We start from the raw sequence: 16,183 nt of genomic DNA, 5'->3' as shown, positions 1-16,183 counted from the left end.
GGAAAAAAATACACAAGTATCTACAGTCCAAATGGACCTTCCCAGTTTGCTGAAGATCGTGGCTTACCAGTATAAGCACAGAGTGTGAAGTTTTTTCTTCCCCTTGAGCTGTGGACTCAAATTTTCTCAGCACAGGTTTGTGCATCATCCTCAAGGTTGAGGCAATGAGTTTCACAGAGTTAGTTGTGAAGATTACCCAAAAAATGTCTGTGGTTCTCTGATTTCTGAATGCCAATTAAAAGCATATTAATGTAATTTCTAACACTGGGGTGGGGGGTTATTTTTTCCTTTCCATTAGCATATCAAGCCACTCTTTTTCAGGACAGTTTTGAAGAAACTCATCTACCAATTCAGTGCTGACATGCCACTCTGGCTAAGATATACCACCTATGAAGACACATGGCATAAAAGAATATATAGGGGTAGATACAAAGTTGACTTATGGCTGAACTCTACTTTGTTAGGACATGGTCTGGTAATGGAATGATGTTATATAAATAATGCAGACTAATAATAATAATGGCCAGTCTTCGCGAGCGAAGATCCGGGGAAGGTCTTTACACCTTCCAGCCTGCGCATTGGATTTTTTAGGTGAGACACAGTGTGCGCGGAACTGAGCCCACCCTTTAATCCTAAGGTTCATCTGCTGGGGCCAAGCAAGCTTGGACGGTGGCAGCGAGGTCCTTAGGACGTAGATGGATTGCCTATTTAAGGGTTAACGAGCTCCATCAGCCCAGGAGTGGCCCTGACCAGGAATCGAACCCGGGTCTCGGCATAATGCAGACTAAAGACACCAAAAAGTAAAAGATTTCTCAAATACCAGAATTAAAAATATTTCTGGTCCTTAAAACTTCTCCTATAGCTTCCTCTGTTGCACACAATTCCTTTCAAAAGACACCATATTCCCTCAGAAGCCACAGTTATTTTCTTTACACAAAGAATGCTAAGAAAATCAGGTTTCAATTACGCAGGTCTAAACTGCAGTCTCTAAAATCAGAGTATATTAGCCTAGGATGAACCTCTTGTTCACAGTGCTACAGGTAGCCATCCAGGCAGTGTTTGTTTCAGTGGTTATTATTCATCATTTAAACTTAAAGCATTGTCCTGAATTAATTTCAAGTATCTACACCTCCCGCCGATGAGAATGGAAGTTGAAAATCAGCAGAAACAACCTCTATGCAGAATCTGGTTCCACAGAATGAAGGATAGACTGATTTCTTTCTCATGTTACAGTAGATTTGAAAAATTAAGCAAAAAAAAAAAACAAGATTAAATACACTCATTTGAAGTTGGAAAAACTAGAAATACAATACCAATGCTTCCAACCACCCTTACTACTTCCTTGCACAACACTCATCTTCCCTTGTTCTGAATTCTCAAGTGGTGCACATAGACAAAACTAGAAGATTTAAGTGTGCAAAGCCCTCAGAACAAATGGAAAACTAACTGGAAGCTTGCTCCTCTTTCATTTTATGTGATTGTTTTTCCCCTTTGCTCACAAATAGAAATTCAAGATAGATGCAAACCGATTTGCACTACCTGCCAGAAGTGTTTATTGGCTGCAACCACATGACTGAAATTAGATGTGGTACTGATCTGTGCGTGAAGGAAAGCTTAAACACTGCTCAACAGAAACAGCATATCCCTAGGCAGTGGCAACATCACTGGCTTGGCTCAAACGTCCACTGACAATATTAATCATCGGTTAAAAGATTTTTACCACCTATGACACAGTCATCTGCAACTTACAACCTTGATTTGTCTAAGGCACTACAGTACAGTCATCCTCAATTACAAGCAACACAACCGCAGCTGTTCCTGCCTCACGTGCTTACCAGAGGAGAAAAAAAAAAGTTGGCAGTTTTCTCAAGAGAAAGTCTATACAGACTTTTTCCTGCACTTTTCCTGCAAAGTCACTTTGCTTTTTTTTACAAAATGAGAAAGTTGACAAAATAATTGCACTGCTTTTACTTGCTTCCACTATCACTACGTGGTTCACCTATGTTAACTATTTCTAACTTTTTTCAAAGAACATGTGTGGCTGAGCTGCAAAGAAAAGTAGAACAGACCTGTGCCTCTCAAAGCTGTTGCTTTGCTTAATCCCCTATTTTAAGCAGCCAGGAGACTGAATTTTCCCTGTATTCAGCACCATTTGGTAGTTCCTGTTCCACAATCCCCAGGGGCTTCTTGTACTCAGCATCTCCTGTGTTATGCCTGTGCCATTATTATAGGCTGACCATGTTCTGCCACTGAAGGTCTGCCCAGCATAAATGCTTGCCAAGGTGGTTTAACTGGTAAAGAGATCACAGTGAAGTAGAGAAGAACAATGGCAGCATTGCAAAGTGTGGCAAAGAGAGCTTCTGCGAGGACAAGTTCTACAGTGCTCAAAATGAATGAAGATGCTCGTGTTACATCCATGATTGCTACTGAGTAGGAACAGTGTCAGCAGCCTGAAAATACAGTTAAGCCCCATCAGAAGGAAAGACACTGTAGTCTCAAATTGCATAACATATATTTGTAGAGCTATGAAAACTAAATTTCTCGAAGTCCTGACACGCACACTCTCCAGATATAAAGAGCAGTACTGCCACTAAGAACAGAAAAATAGACAGCAGTAGGAACAGGTCTTCTCTCAAGCACCACTAACATAAGCTGCTTAGCTAAGCACTAAATCATGCATTTTTGGAGGTTGCCTCTTTTTATTAGGCTGTCCAGAATGTAATATACTGCAAATAGCAGTGTTACAGAATGTAAGATGAAACACCTGCAGAATCAAGTTGGATCTCTCAGTTTCGTAAATTATGTTGCAGTAGGCTTTTGGTGTATAAGAAAAAGCAGAAGTTTGTCGCGGTCGAGGCGGGGAGGTGACATGGGTTTCAGGATACCAGCAGCTTTTTTATTGCAACAGTGCAGCTACCTTTATACAGTTCTGGGGTGACACATGTACACACAGCATTGGTTTACCACTTCATAACAACTCATGATTGGACATACAGCCACATGTCCTAACACAACAGGCTGACATTCCTCACAGGAAACCCACTGTGTCACAGTCCTACTGTCCGTGGTTAACCCTCTGCCAGGTGTAAGAAGTTCCATCTTCAGTATCTCAGTTTACTGAGAGCCCAGAGCCAGCTGGGCTCCCCAACAGTTTTAATGTTGTTAAAGTGAACATGCTTTCAAAATGGCTTTCTAACTCTTCGTGTAAACCCTTCTTCTTCCCAAGGTTCCTCAGTGTTACCTATACCTTTGGAATGTCTGAGAGAGAATTGACAGCTCATCTATTGGTTGTTAACCCCTTATTGTCATTGGTTGTTTGTAAGACCTCCTGAACTCTCAGTGGTCATTTTGTAATCCCCCCAGGAGGTATTTAAGTCGCTACCCAGAACAATAAACTCTCTCTCTGCTTCTCTCCCAGCTGCTGCCCTGTGGTCTCTGCTGGGACCATGGGACGCCTTGTGGTGGGGGGAGGGAGCACCGCTCCTCTCCAGGACTAGGGGGAGAAGGAAAAGCCTCTAGCTTGGAGTTCCCCTCCCTATCCACAACATTCATCACATGGCGCCCAACGGTTTGGGATGGTTGACCTCTGTGAAGAAGAGGCAGCTTCAGCGCAGAACGTTTGGGATATTCTATGTCGGGCGAACGCCTAGAGTTCAGCATCCCAGTGTCAGTTGGACATCATCAACCTAACTTCGCCAGAAGGTAGGAGCAACTCTAGCAGCGTCCTTTCCCCTCTGACCCTGAACCTATTTACAAGAACCCGTGCACTAGCCTCTTTAAGAGAGAAAAAGAAAGCTTAAAAAACATTAATTTCCATCGGCAAGTCATTTAAAAAGACTGCTTTAAAAACCAGTGTTAAATGCAGGATTTATTCTGAAGGATATTCCTTCACCAGGCCACTGTCAAAAAACACTTATGAAATTAGAAAACCAAGGAAGTCCTGAAACTGGAACTTCCCCTGCTCTAAAACAGACATCTTGCAGTCAGATGCATGATTCAACTGACCTTCCAGAAGGAAACAGCTTCCAGAAGGGTATCATCAGGCCTATTATCAGGGTCAGTCACTTAATCAACAACAATCAGAGCACTGACAAGAGCAACTGTTTGCATGTTCAGTTTTTCAGCAGTATTCATGATCAGATTAACCAGCTCTGTTACGTTATCTTAAGGAGTTTCACATGCACTAGGCTGTCCTCACCAGGCTGGCAATGACAAATGTTGCAGTCCCATCATATACACACTGGGACAGATGCACACAGGACATGCTTTGAAGTTTACTTCAGATATTCTCTTTTAAGAGCCTGACAGTTGGACCTTACTAGACAGTGACTACTGGCTCTTGCAGTTTTATTCAAGGCTTCAAAAGCTTCAAGCCCAGTTTGGAGAAGAAAGCAGTCCTTTTTTCACAACGTGTGGTTACACCTACTGCTAAACACCATCACAGTGGCGATGGGAGGGAATGTCACCTTATTCCTGCCATGACCTGTAATCAAACCATGATTTTAAAAAGTCAAAGAACACTGTTTGCACATCTTCACTTGTTTTCAGCCGAACACTGATAACTGACACAGCCACTGGGCATGTTACCAACAGGCTTGAAGTCATTTCATAGAATCATATAATCAACTAGGTTGGAAAAGAGCTCCGAGATCATCATCTTGAAATCATCAAGTCTAACCCTTGATCCAGCACTGCTGTGGTTACTAGACCATGGCACTAAGTGCCACATCCAGTCTCATCTTAAAAACCTTCAGGGACAGAGAATCCACCATCTCCCTGGACAGCCCATTCCAACGTCTGATTACTCTCTCTAAAGAATTTCTTCCTAGTATGCAACCTAAACTTCTCCTGGCAGAGCGTGAGATTGTGCCCTCTTGTCCTACTGCTGATTGCCTGGGAGAAGAGACTGACCCCCACCTGGCTAATCTCCTCTCAGGTAGTTGTAGAGAGTGATGAGGTCACCTCTGAGCCTCCTCTTCTGCAGACAAACAACCCCAGCTCCCTCAGCCTCTCCTCACAGGATCTGTGCTCAAGTCCCTTCACCAGCCTTATTGCTTTTCTCTGGACCTGCTCCAGCACCTCGATATCCTTCCTGAACTGAGGGGCCCAGAACTGGACACAGCACTCCAGGTGTGGCCTCACCTCCACTGAGTACAGATCACTTCCCTGCTCCTGCTGGCTGCACTGTTCCCGACACAGGTCAGGATGCCATTGGCCTTCTTGGCTACCTGGGCACACTGCTGGCTCATGTTCAGCTTCCTGTCAATCAGCACCCCCAGATCCCTTTCTGCTTGGCTGCTCTCCAGCCACTCTGTGCCCAGCCTGTAGCCCTGCAGGGGGTTGTTGTGGCCAAAGTGCAGGACCCAGCACTTGGCCTTGTTGAACCTCATCCCGTTGGAATCAGACCATCTCTCCAACTTGTCCAGGTCCCTCTGCAGAGCCCTTCTACCTTCCAGCAAATCAACATGCCCCCTCCCCCTCAACTTGGTGTCATCTGCAAATTTGCTAATGGTACACTTGACCTCCTCATCCAGATCACCAATAAAGATACTAAACAGGATATTGGAGGCAGTGGCCTTTGGGAAAGAAGGAAGAAGCAACAGAAAGCATAAAACCTCCAAGATCAGTCTTGAAGAGAATTACATGTATATATCTCAAATCAGGAGGTCTGTAAAAATCTTGGAATCACAGCATCAATCTTGTCTTGACTCATTGGGACAGAACCCACCATGCTCAGGAGGAACATGGCTGCACATTTTCAAGGTGCTGATCTAATCTAAACTTCCTGACACCCAGCCCATAACCTAGGCTAGTATTTATCCAAGTAAGCACTAACATAAGCAACAGTAAAACTTTCTGAATGAAAGGAAGAGCAGTGGCAAGGGGAGATCACCTCCCTCATGCCCACACCAGTGGATAAGCACCTACTGACAGGGGAACCGTTCACGAGAAAACTCTGCCCTGTGGGTCATGCTATGACACTCAGAAAAGGCAGCAGCAAAACTTCCACCAAGCTGAACAGAAGAACCTTCAAGCTCTGACAGAGGAAAACATATGGGAGATTTCACTACAACAAGCAGGTGATAGCAGATTTATATTTAGCCGTTATATACACATCCAAACAGAACCAGGTAGGGAGAAGAAAGAGGTTATACATGCTCTTTCCTCCAAAGATGCAATACATTTAAGTACCCAACCACCACACATCCTATTTCTTACCACACAGTTCTTGCTTATTTGTTCATTCGTTTTTAAACAAACCAATGCATTCACCTGCTTTGCAAAACGTAGAGGACTCCAAATGAATTTGCCAATTTTTCATTTGAGTTCCAACACCTTTAATTTTACGTACATTATGGAAAACAGATTTAATTCTTTGCAAAATCTGTGGTGCAAGTCACCTGCTATACTGGCATGTATTATTTAATTACATATTCACATACTTCACCACCATACAGATTTCACTTAACTGCTTGGGTGCACTTTCCAGTGTCCAGGCCTCAGCTAGAAAGATTAATTACAGACATTTTTTATATTTCAGAGAAAAGACTGAGAAGTTGCCATTTTCCTACCCGTGACTCGTCATGCCACAACAGACTCAAAAGACCCTTTTTCCTATACAACTGGAGTAAAAAGACAAAAAAAAAAAGACAAAAAAAAGACAAAAATATCACATTTTCTAGGTAAGGTGATGTGAGACATCATTATTAAAAGGGCAACAAAATCTGAAGAATGGGAAACCATTTCTAGCAATGAATGCTTTAAACCAAATTTAGATATGACTTCAGAATGAATAAACTTAACAGCAGAAGTAATGTGTTGTTCCACTGACAAGCTCAAAGCCGATGTGTAGTTCCATGCTTGAGGTCCACAACAGAAACACAAGGTAAAAAACAATGAAGAGTAGGAAAGAGCAAATTGACACGGAAAGGAACTTAAAATTCAAGCAAAGTGGGCAGACACATTTAGATTTTCCAGGTGAGACCTTGATCTTCCTAGAGAGGAACTGCAATCCAACACACTAGCCCCCTCCAAAGATAAGGGTGGGAAGACTGAAAAATGAAGCACTCAGCTCCAGCAACAAGCCTCCCATCAACACATGACAGATAAGTGACACAGCATGAAGGTATAACTCATGTGTAATTTGGGTACCACCTAAATGTCTATTTCAACTATAAATAGTTGTTCCTGAATAATACATCTTATTGGGACACAGCAGGCAACAAGCACGAAGACCAAGAGAAAAGAGCAGAGGAAGCTTAAGGGGACAAAGCCAGCAGTGATTTAAAGTGCAAATAGCAACTGTTAAGGACAGTTCAAATTAGGCATCACGGAAACCAGAGGAAAGAAGCAAACAGGCAAACAGACAAACAGCAGGACATGATGTTTTCAACCATGTAAATGTCCATTCACTCAACTCTCACAGAATATATGTAAAAATCCAAAGCTGAACTCAGGTCAGCTGATTCCAGGCAACCTTCATCTTAAAAGAAAATGTTGAGTTGTAGATTTTGTACAGAATCCAGTGAAAACCTTAATGATGCTAGAAACAATTACACATCCTTCCTTTTTTAATAGAAAAGCTTTCCTCATCTCCTAATAAAGAGCTTTATTCCTACATACATTAAGGAAATAATTTATTTTTCATCTCTATTAAACACAATATAAAAAGCCACATACTTTCAACAGATTTTCAGATCCCTTGCATTATATAAAAAGTACCATTCTGTTCAAAATACTGTTTGGCAGTTTTCTCTCTCATTCATATTCAGATCCCCACTTAATTTTCAGTAATCATGGGACTTTATCTCAATTCCAACCCCCCTGCCATAGGCAGGGCCACCTTTCACTAAAGGAGGTTGTTCAAAACTCCATCCAGCCTGGCCTTGAACACTTCCAGGGATGGAGAGTTCACAACTCTTCTGGGCAATCTGTTCCAGTGCTTCACTACTGTAACAGTACAGAATTTCTTCCTAATATCTAATCTAAACCTACTCTTTCAGTTTGAAGCCATTCCCCTTTGTGCTGTCATGACATGCTCTTGCAAATAATCTCTCTCCATCTTCCTGTAGGTTCCTTTCAGGTACTGTAAGGTTGCAATTAGGTCACCACAAAGTCTTTTCTTTTTAGGCTGAAAAATCCTGATTCTCTGCCTTTTCTCGTAGGAGAGGTGCTCCATCTCTCTGATCAACTTGGTGGCCCTCTTTGGGACTCACTCCAACAGGTCAATCTCCTTCCTGTGTTGGGGACCCTAGAGCTCCGTATAGGTGGAAAAAAACTCAGATATAAACTAGGATTGGTCCCAGTCCATGTATTATCCCTGCATCATTCAAATCTACGGCACTTCAGGAATAAGACACTGTGAACAGGTTTAGGATGTTATGCCTTTTGCCCTTTTATTCTCTTACCCTTATCCTGCACAAATTTCAACTATTCAGGTGAAAAAGATTGCATTTGGTGCGAGTGAGGACTCTCAGCAATATCCATCTTGCTGTTTCTTCAGTGTTCTGAAAGTTTAAGGAATAAGTGTTGATCACACCCACCCATGCTGGAGAGCAAGAAACCCTGCTGCTATAAATACAGTTCTGACTGAAATCCTAAAAGCAAAAGAAATGGGCCTTGCCTGCCAGTTAGGATCTGGCCACTGAACGCAAAAAAAAAAAAAACTCTGGGCAAGGCCTGGGCAGAGCAGACTGCTCTTGGAGTTCATCTCAGGTCACGGGATCCTCTGAAACTCACCTAGTCAGGAAGTCACAGCACCCATGAATATTCTCCTCTTTACATTTTACAGGTGCACAAATTCACATATGTATCGAACACTAATCCAGTTTTACTTCCGGCTACTTTCCAAAGGCATTTTGTTGCCTCCCCCAGTGATCAGCACTCCCTTACGGGAGCAGTCCGGCACGGGGCCAAAAGGGCACGAAGGCGGCACCTCCTGCCCCCGGGACGGCACCGGCCCCCGGCCCGGCCCGCGCCGCTGCACTCACCCAGAAGAGCAGGTTGAGGGCGTAGAGCAGGCAGCGCAGACACTTCACCGAGTCCTCCCTGGCCATGGCGAGCCCGCGCGGGACACAGCCCCATCCTCTCACCACATCCTCCCTCCCGAGGCCGGGCCGCCGGCACCCTGCAGAGGAAGAGACGGAGAGGGACCGGCGAGTCCGTCTCGCCGAGGGACCGGCGCGCAGGTGGAGGCGGCGGAGCCGCGCCGAGCCCGGACCGGCCGCGCCCCTCGGAGACCCCCGGCAGCCTCCCCTCTCCTCCCGCCCCGCCCGGAGACAGCGACGGGCGAGCTTTTCTCGTAAAAATAGCAAAGATGCGGGCAGGAAAGAACCAGCCGGCCACCCCAGCGGCAGAGCGGGGCTGAGCGCAGCGGAGGCAAAGCCCGGGGGGCGCCGGCTTCCTCCCAGCCCGGCAGGGACGCGGCCACTTACCGCCCGGGCGCCCCCCGCACTCACTCGCTCCGGCGAGGGCTCACGGGGCCGGGGGGCGCCCATGCCCTGCGGCGGGCGCGGGGGAAGATCCGCTCCGGTCCCGTCCCAGGGCTGCCCCGGCCCCGCCGCCCCGCCCGCAGCGCTCCCACGGCCCGCGGCCGCCCCGCGCATGCGCCGCCCGCCCGCGCGGCCCTAGCGCCGCCGCCCTGGTGTGGGGAGCCCGCAGTGCCTGTGCCCTGGTGCGGGGAGCCCGCAGTGCCTGTGCCCTGGTGTGGGGATCCAGCGGTGCCTGTACCCTGGTGTGGGGGTCCCGCAGTGCCTGTGCCCTGAGCGGGGGTCCCGCAGTGCCTGTGCCCTGGTGTGGGGAGCCCGCGGTGCCTGTACCCTGGTGCGGGGAGCCCGCAGTGCCTGTGCCCTGAGCGGGGGTCCCGCAGTGCCTGTACCCTGGTGTGGGGATCCCGCAGTGCCTGTGCCCTGGTGTGGGGATCCAGCGGTGCCTGTGCCCTGGTGTGGGGATCTAGCGGTGCCTGTGCCCTGAGCGGGGATCCAGCGGTGCCTGTGCCCTGGTGCGGGGGTCCCTCAGTGCCTGTGCCCTGAGCGGGGCTGCGGCCAGGGCGGCCCTTCTCCTGCAGGGACGGTCTGCAGCGATGGGCTGAGCGACACGAAAGCCCCTCTCTCGTGGCACCTTGGCCCAGGGTGGGCAATGCCGCACGAAACGCGTTCGCCAGGTTTCAGGGGCGTCTCACAAGTTTTCAGAGCTTTTGCGTCGGAAGTTAAACTCTGCCGACATCGAACCTGAATCTGGTCAATTAACAGCCCGGCTGTTAAACAGCAAATATCGAAGCGCAACCATATTGGAGATACATTATTCCAGAAATGGCCAAAATCTGCAGTTATTTTTTAGGCAAAATGGCTGTTGATTTGCTCCGTAATGTGCATGGTACTTAGAGATCCTACGACTGAGCTGAAAAAAGTCAGCATCCTTCCTCTGGAATCCATTAAAGTGTGTGTGCATCTGGTGATCAGAGTGGGATTTTCATAAAAGCATAGAATGTGTTGGGTTGGAAGGGACCTTGCAGCTCATCTCAATTCCAACCTTCCTGCCGTGGGCAAGGACACCTTTCACTAGAACAGGTTTCTCACAGCCCCATCCAGCCTGGTCTTGAACACCAGGGATGGGGTATCCACAATTTCTATGGGCAGTCTGTTTCAGTGCCTCACCACCCTCACAGTAAATAATATTTTTCCTAATATCTAATGTAAATCTACTCTCTTTATTTAATTTCTTACTGATGTCTGTATTGTTACAATGTATGTGTATTTATTTTTTTTTCCAAAATAAGAAACTTCTAGTTTGAAGCATAGAATTACATGCAGATCAGCAAAGAATTTTCCCTTAGTACATATAAAGGGGTTGCCGTGCCACCATCACAAAAATTAGAAGAAAATCTTCTGAGAAGTGCTACTTAACTAGAACAGAAAAATGGTCACAGGTTCATATTATACAAAGATTGTTTTAACAAGTTCTAGTGAAAGCTGAAAAAGAGGAAAAAAGATGTAATGGATAAAATCTAGCTCTTAGAAGGCCAAAGAAAAATCTTTTTCTTGAAGAAAAGAAACAATGACTTGGAAAAAACCCCACACAAAGTCGAGATATTCAAATGCTTATCACTGAAGCTGCTGGTGGAATCTCAATTCAGCTTTAAAATCACTGTTTCATGCCATTAGTCGTGAACTAGGGCAGACAGACTCTTCAGGTGTATTTATCCCTCCTTAAAAAGAAAGTAAAATGGACATGAATGGACATAAAATCCCATGCAACAGGGATTTTATATCAAATTTATACAAGTGAAAATGGTAGTAAAGTTGAAAATACTCAAAAATATTGCAGAAATATGGTGTGTGAAGATTTTTGTTCCTTGAAATTTGTTAATCTTTAAGTGCTATTTTGATCCTCTTTTGTGAAATCAAGGGCCTCTCCAGAAAGTGTAGTATCCACATTTAAATTCTTCAGTGAGTATTGATAATTCCATCAGTAAATAACACAAACTGAGCCACAACTGTTAAAGGGTGACACTGTACATTCACTGTGCTGTTTACATACCATTCATTCCTTTTATTACTGAAGACTTCACATGAACACAGTGAGACAGATCTTGAACAGGTATGGTATTTTCAGTGAACCCATGCCAGTTTACAAAAACAGTGTCAGTTTACAACAGAGCTCCAGCCTTAGCTGAGGACAATCCAGTCTGTTCTAAACATAAAAATAACTGAGGTTGTGTTTGTATTCTTAATTGTTCCTTGGAAGACAGCAAATCACTTGAACAAAGTTTTATAAAAAATGCAATTCAAAAATATTTATTTATCTTACACATTTCTTTGAACATGCCTAAAATAGCCAATGAGAAGTTTTCTTACTTGTTTTAGATACTTTATGGCTTAGAGTAAAACTATTCCTCAAGTGCAATAAGGAAATTAAGGAAAGGAAAAAGAAACCCAGACAATGAGACATCTTACATATTAAAAATCCTGCTAAAAATGACACTTCAGGATTTTATGTCTCTGAGTTTTCATTCTTTGAGGTCTTTGGTCATAAGATGCTCTCAGACTAGTTTTTAAATATTCTATTGCAACAACTCCATCACAAACATAAAGAAGGTCCCCTAGTTGGTTAAACAATTTTTCTGTAATTTTGTTGTTAACTAAATCATTAGCTGTCCAGAAGAGATTTTGCTCAAAACCTAAAGTAAACAGGTCCTATTTATGAATGTCTGCCAAATACTATAGGGCCCAGAGGAACGTCCCTTTGGAATTCTGCTTTCTACCAGGCTGTCAAACTTTGTGAAATTTCCATGATGTCAACACTGGGAAAGAAATACAAAGGCAGTTCCCATGTATTCCAAGCAGTAACTAAACTGAAAGTACTAGCTAATGACCCAAAATAATAAAAAAAAACAGGGAAGCTGCTATGCTCCTTCAGCACATATTCTTTTGTTTTCCTTTAAACTAAATTATTCAGATTGTATTTAGGGCAAGTTAAGAGAATATTTTTTACAAACTGAAGTCTAATGGTGAAGCTATTTTAAGTTTCTGAAATATGTGCTTGCTGTTAGCAAGTAATGCTTCTTTAATGCATAGAGACTTACGAGCACGGAAAGCCTTGTGGTCTGATATTTTCTGCTTGGATTCTCTCATGCCTAATAAACAACGATTTGAGAAGCTTTTTTTCTGTGACGACATCCACAATAACTTCTGTATTCTTCTGTAGATTTTAAATAAAGTATTCATGATACCATATTTCCATCAATGACAGAGGAGTAGGATGGAAATACAATTAATTCCAATAATCTCTTTTTCCTCTGCTTATCTGCCTGTTTTAATTTGATGAATGGAACCTTAATATCTATAAGTTAGCTCCTCCTTGTCAAATGTGCTTGAAATTGGCCAACAGGTTCAAAAGCTATTATAAGAGTGTGGATGACAGAAATTAAGTTTGCATGAATACTACAGTATGATCTTATAAGCCCTTCCTCAGCAGGAAACCTGACTAAAAGAGGAGTGGATATTAAAGACACCCATCCAGCACATAGCTTTAAGTGTCTTTAATTTAAACTATGCGATCAAGTGGAGTAGCATTAGGCATGCATGTAGATTTAAAGGTGATAATTGCCTGATAATATTTGTCAGGAAACCTTATCACTGAAAAAGTGATGAGTTAAAGTAATGTCCTTTTATATGCTGCCATAACATTTAAATACTCAGATGAGCACTGAACAGAGGAACATACAAGTGGATGTGCTTTGGCACATATTCATTTTAATTCTCTGTGGTATCTACTCAGCTTGGTCTGCTCTGATTAGCAAATTGTTCATGGACAGATTTATTTCCAAGATTTTAGTACAACCTAGAAATATCTCTGGTAGCACCATGGCAATTTTTATTCTAGTTAATAATTTTTTCCAGCCATATTGTCTGTTAGATGTGAAATTTTCTGTGATCCTTTTAGTTTGCATGGCATTTGTAAAGTTGCAAGGATACTTAAGTAATTCCTTTTTATACATAGCTTTTTAATTGCAAGCACCTGCCAGGTATGGTCTGGGCAAGCAAGTTCTGTAACTGGCCTCTGTCTGTAATGAGTAATTTGTGTGCCCAACTGTGCCAACACTGAACTCAGGATGGATTTCTAAAGCTAGCTGGTGGCTTGTCAGTGTCTCAGGTAGGCATCTCATCACTTGGTCTTGCTTTCTCAGTCTGTTATTTAAATTGTAATGGTATTCTGTACTTTGGTCCTATGTGATTAGCTTAGGTCTTTTTCAGCTTTGTTCTGGATCTGTCTGCTCCTTGACCTAGACTCAGACTTACTTTCCTTTTTTTTGTTCCCTGAACTGTTTTCCCTAGAGCCCTTCTCTCCAGGCTTCCATTCTTCTGCTCTTTGTTTTGTACCCTTCTTAACTTCTCTGGGGTCTGGTTTGCCTTTTTAAGCTTGGTTCTTGCCTGGTCCTCAGTGCTGGTTAGAACTGTCTGCCCAACGAATATGACAGGTTTAATGGCAAGGGCAGAATGGAAGTTTGTTTAAGAACAAAATTATGAGATACATAAATATCCATCTTGAAAATGCATGTTTGTAACAGGACCCAGCATTGCTACCATGAGGTAAAAGTGCCCTTCTTTCTTTTGAAATAAAGACATCAAAAGGCACCAACTTCTTGGTTTTACTTAAACATAAAAATAACGCTATGGAATAAGGTAGCACTTGAAATAAATGAAATACTGAAGATTAGCAAGATTAAGCGAATAAAACCATAGTCTTGAAAACACTCTGGCTTAGTGGACTCTAGCAAAAGGTCTTCCTTGCTTCCTAAGCCAGGAACTTTCCTGGTCTCCCTGAATTGAAATAACACCTCAGCAGGTTTTTTTTTGGGGGGGGATCTAGGACAATTTTCCTTCTTTCTGTCATTTCAGAGGCTTTGCTGCAGAGTCCAGGATGAATAAATCCCTGAGCAACATGGTCTGACCTCACAGCTGGCCCCTTTCAGCCTGAGTTACTCTCTAAACCTGTTTCTGCCTATTTCCTTTCTTTCTCTGTCTTGGCCAGCTGTAGGGTGGAGATGATAAAACTCCATTCTTTCAGAGAAATGTTGTGGAGAGGAATGTTTGTGAAACATATGTGTGCTATGAGAGTCACAGAACAGGCCAGCAGGAAATGTATGGCTGTCCTCACAGCTGAGATGGAATAGTGGGAAGTAAATAGACCACATGCTGAATGAAGCTAAAAGAATATACTAAAAAGCTCATTTTTTAAACATAATGAATCAGGGGTCAAGGAGGAGGAAAATGTGTATGATTGTAAAACTAAAGCAGGCGTAATTTAATAAGGGAATAAAGATTCACAGAAATCTTTAACTCAGTCATTTCCTTACTTTTCAGTGTTTGATAAATTATCTCTTAGGGCAGTTATTCTTTGGGAAGGTCAGGGTACATACAAAATAGATTTTTATAGAAGATTCTCTTGCTAGCTAAGATGAATTCGCTGCACTGCACACAGCTGCCCTTCAGTACAGAGTTACTGTTACACCTTGTTGCCCCATCTAATTACACATACCCTTACAGGATTCAGAGCTCAATTAAGAATTAGAGAACTTACTAGATGTGATGAGGTAAAATCTGGTGTTAAATAATCATCAGTTTCCTTGTGGCCTTACAGGGAGGGGACAAGTCTTCTTCTTCTTTCCAACTGTTTCACCTTCTTCCTTTTTTTTTTCTGTATCCTTCTTTGAATCTCCACTTTTTCTTTCTCCTTTTCTAAATATCTTCTACTTCTAAATCTGTTTTTTCTTCTTCGTTTCAGTACCTTGTCCAGATTTTTCTCTGAGTTGAGATACAGATAAAGAAATGTCTGAGGTGAGGCTATGTCTGGATCACTGTTGTAGCTTAGGAGTGGTATTCTCCCATTTAGTACTCCCACTAAAAAAACCATGCACCACCACTGCCCTCTCGCCCTCCAACGGGAGGCACAAAAGGCAAAGATCACATGTTGAGATAACAGCAATTTACTGGAAACAGCAATGAGATAAGAAAATGAACAGTAACAACAATATTAATAAAAAAATGTATAAAACAAATAAATTATTTACAAGGAAAAACTGACAATAAACTAATACAGGACTGTTCCACCTGCCATGTTTTTTCCACTGATGGAATGTCATACAGAATCACAGAATCAGCTGGGTTGGAAAAGACCTCTGAGATCATCAAGTCCAACCTTTGACCTAATGCCACCTTGTCAACTAGACCATGGCACTAAGTACCTCCAGGGACAGTGAATCCACCACTTCCTCGGGGAAGCCACCCCTGTAGGCCCCCCCACTACCAAAACCCAGCCACAAAACCCCACTACATTCACATAAGATATTAGGCTAATATCTTGAGAGTCAGAAAGTAACTAGCTTTCATTAAAGTCAGAATCAGAAATGACCTTTTCATGGGACAGTGGATGACTGTGGCTTCCTCACCATTTTTTTTCTACTTCCTGCATATTAGCTGAACTAGGCTGCTTGTGTCCTAAATCTGAGCCATCCCTGTGTTTTAGAGGTAGTATTCTGCATAGCCTCTGATTTTTCTTTGAAGCCTATATATGCTTGGTGCAAGACAAACAGCAATACTTCATAAATATATACAGCAGAACTATTGTACAGCTCATTATTTTCACAAGAACTTGTAATTCTCAAGTATTTTTAAGTTGCCAG

General features: G+C 43.2%; 1 protein-coding gene across 1 annotated transcript in view; it reads right to left on the bottom strand.

Moving 5' to 3' along the window:
* TSPAN12 (tetraspanin 12) overlaps positions 1-9,548 on the bottom strand; it is a 45,623-nt gene extending 36,075 nt beyond the window's left edge. Inside the window, exon 1 of the mRNA XM_050324210.1 lies at positions 8,991-9,548. Within this exon, the coding sequence (XP_050180167.1) occupies positions 8,991-9,497 (507 nt within the window). The 5' untranslated portion in view covers positions 9,498-9,548. The remainder of the gene's footprint in view (positions 1-8,990) is intronic.
* Between the last annotated feature and the right edge of the window lie 6,635 nt (positions 9,549-16,183).

The sequence above is a fragment of the Myiozetetes cayanensis genome, unplaced genomic scaffold, assembly GCF_022539395.1.
Source record: "Myiozetetes cayanensis isolate MyiCay16 unplaced genomic scaffold, myiCay2020 scf3, whole genome shotgun sequence".
Lineage (NCBI taxonomy): Eukaryota > Metazoa > Chordata > Aves > Passeriformes > Tyrannidae > Myiozetetes > Myiozetetes cayanensis.
Note: the sequence above shows the minus strand (reverse complement) of the source record. Positions and strands in the feature narration are given on the sequence as shown.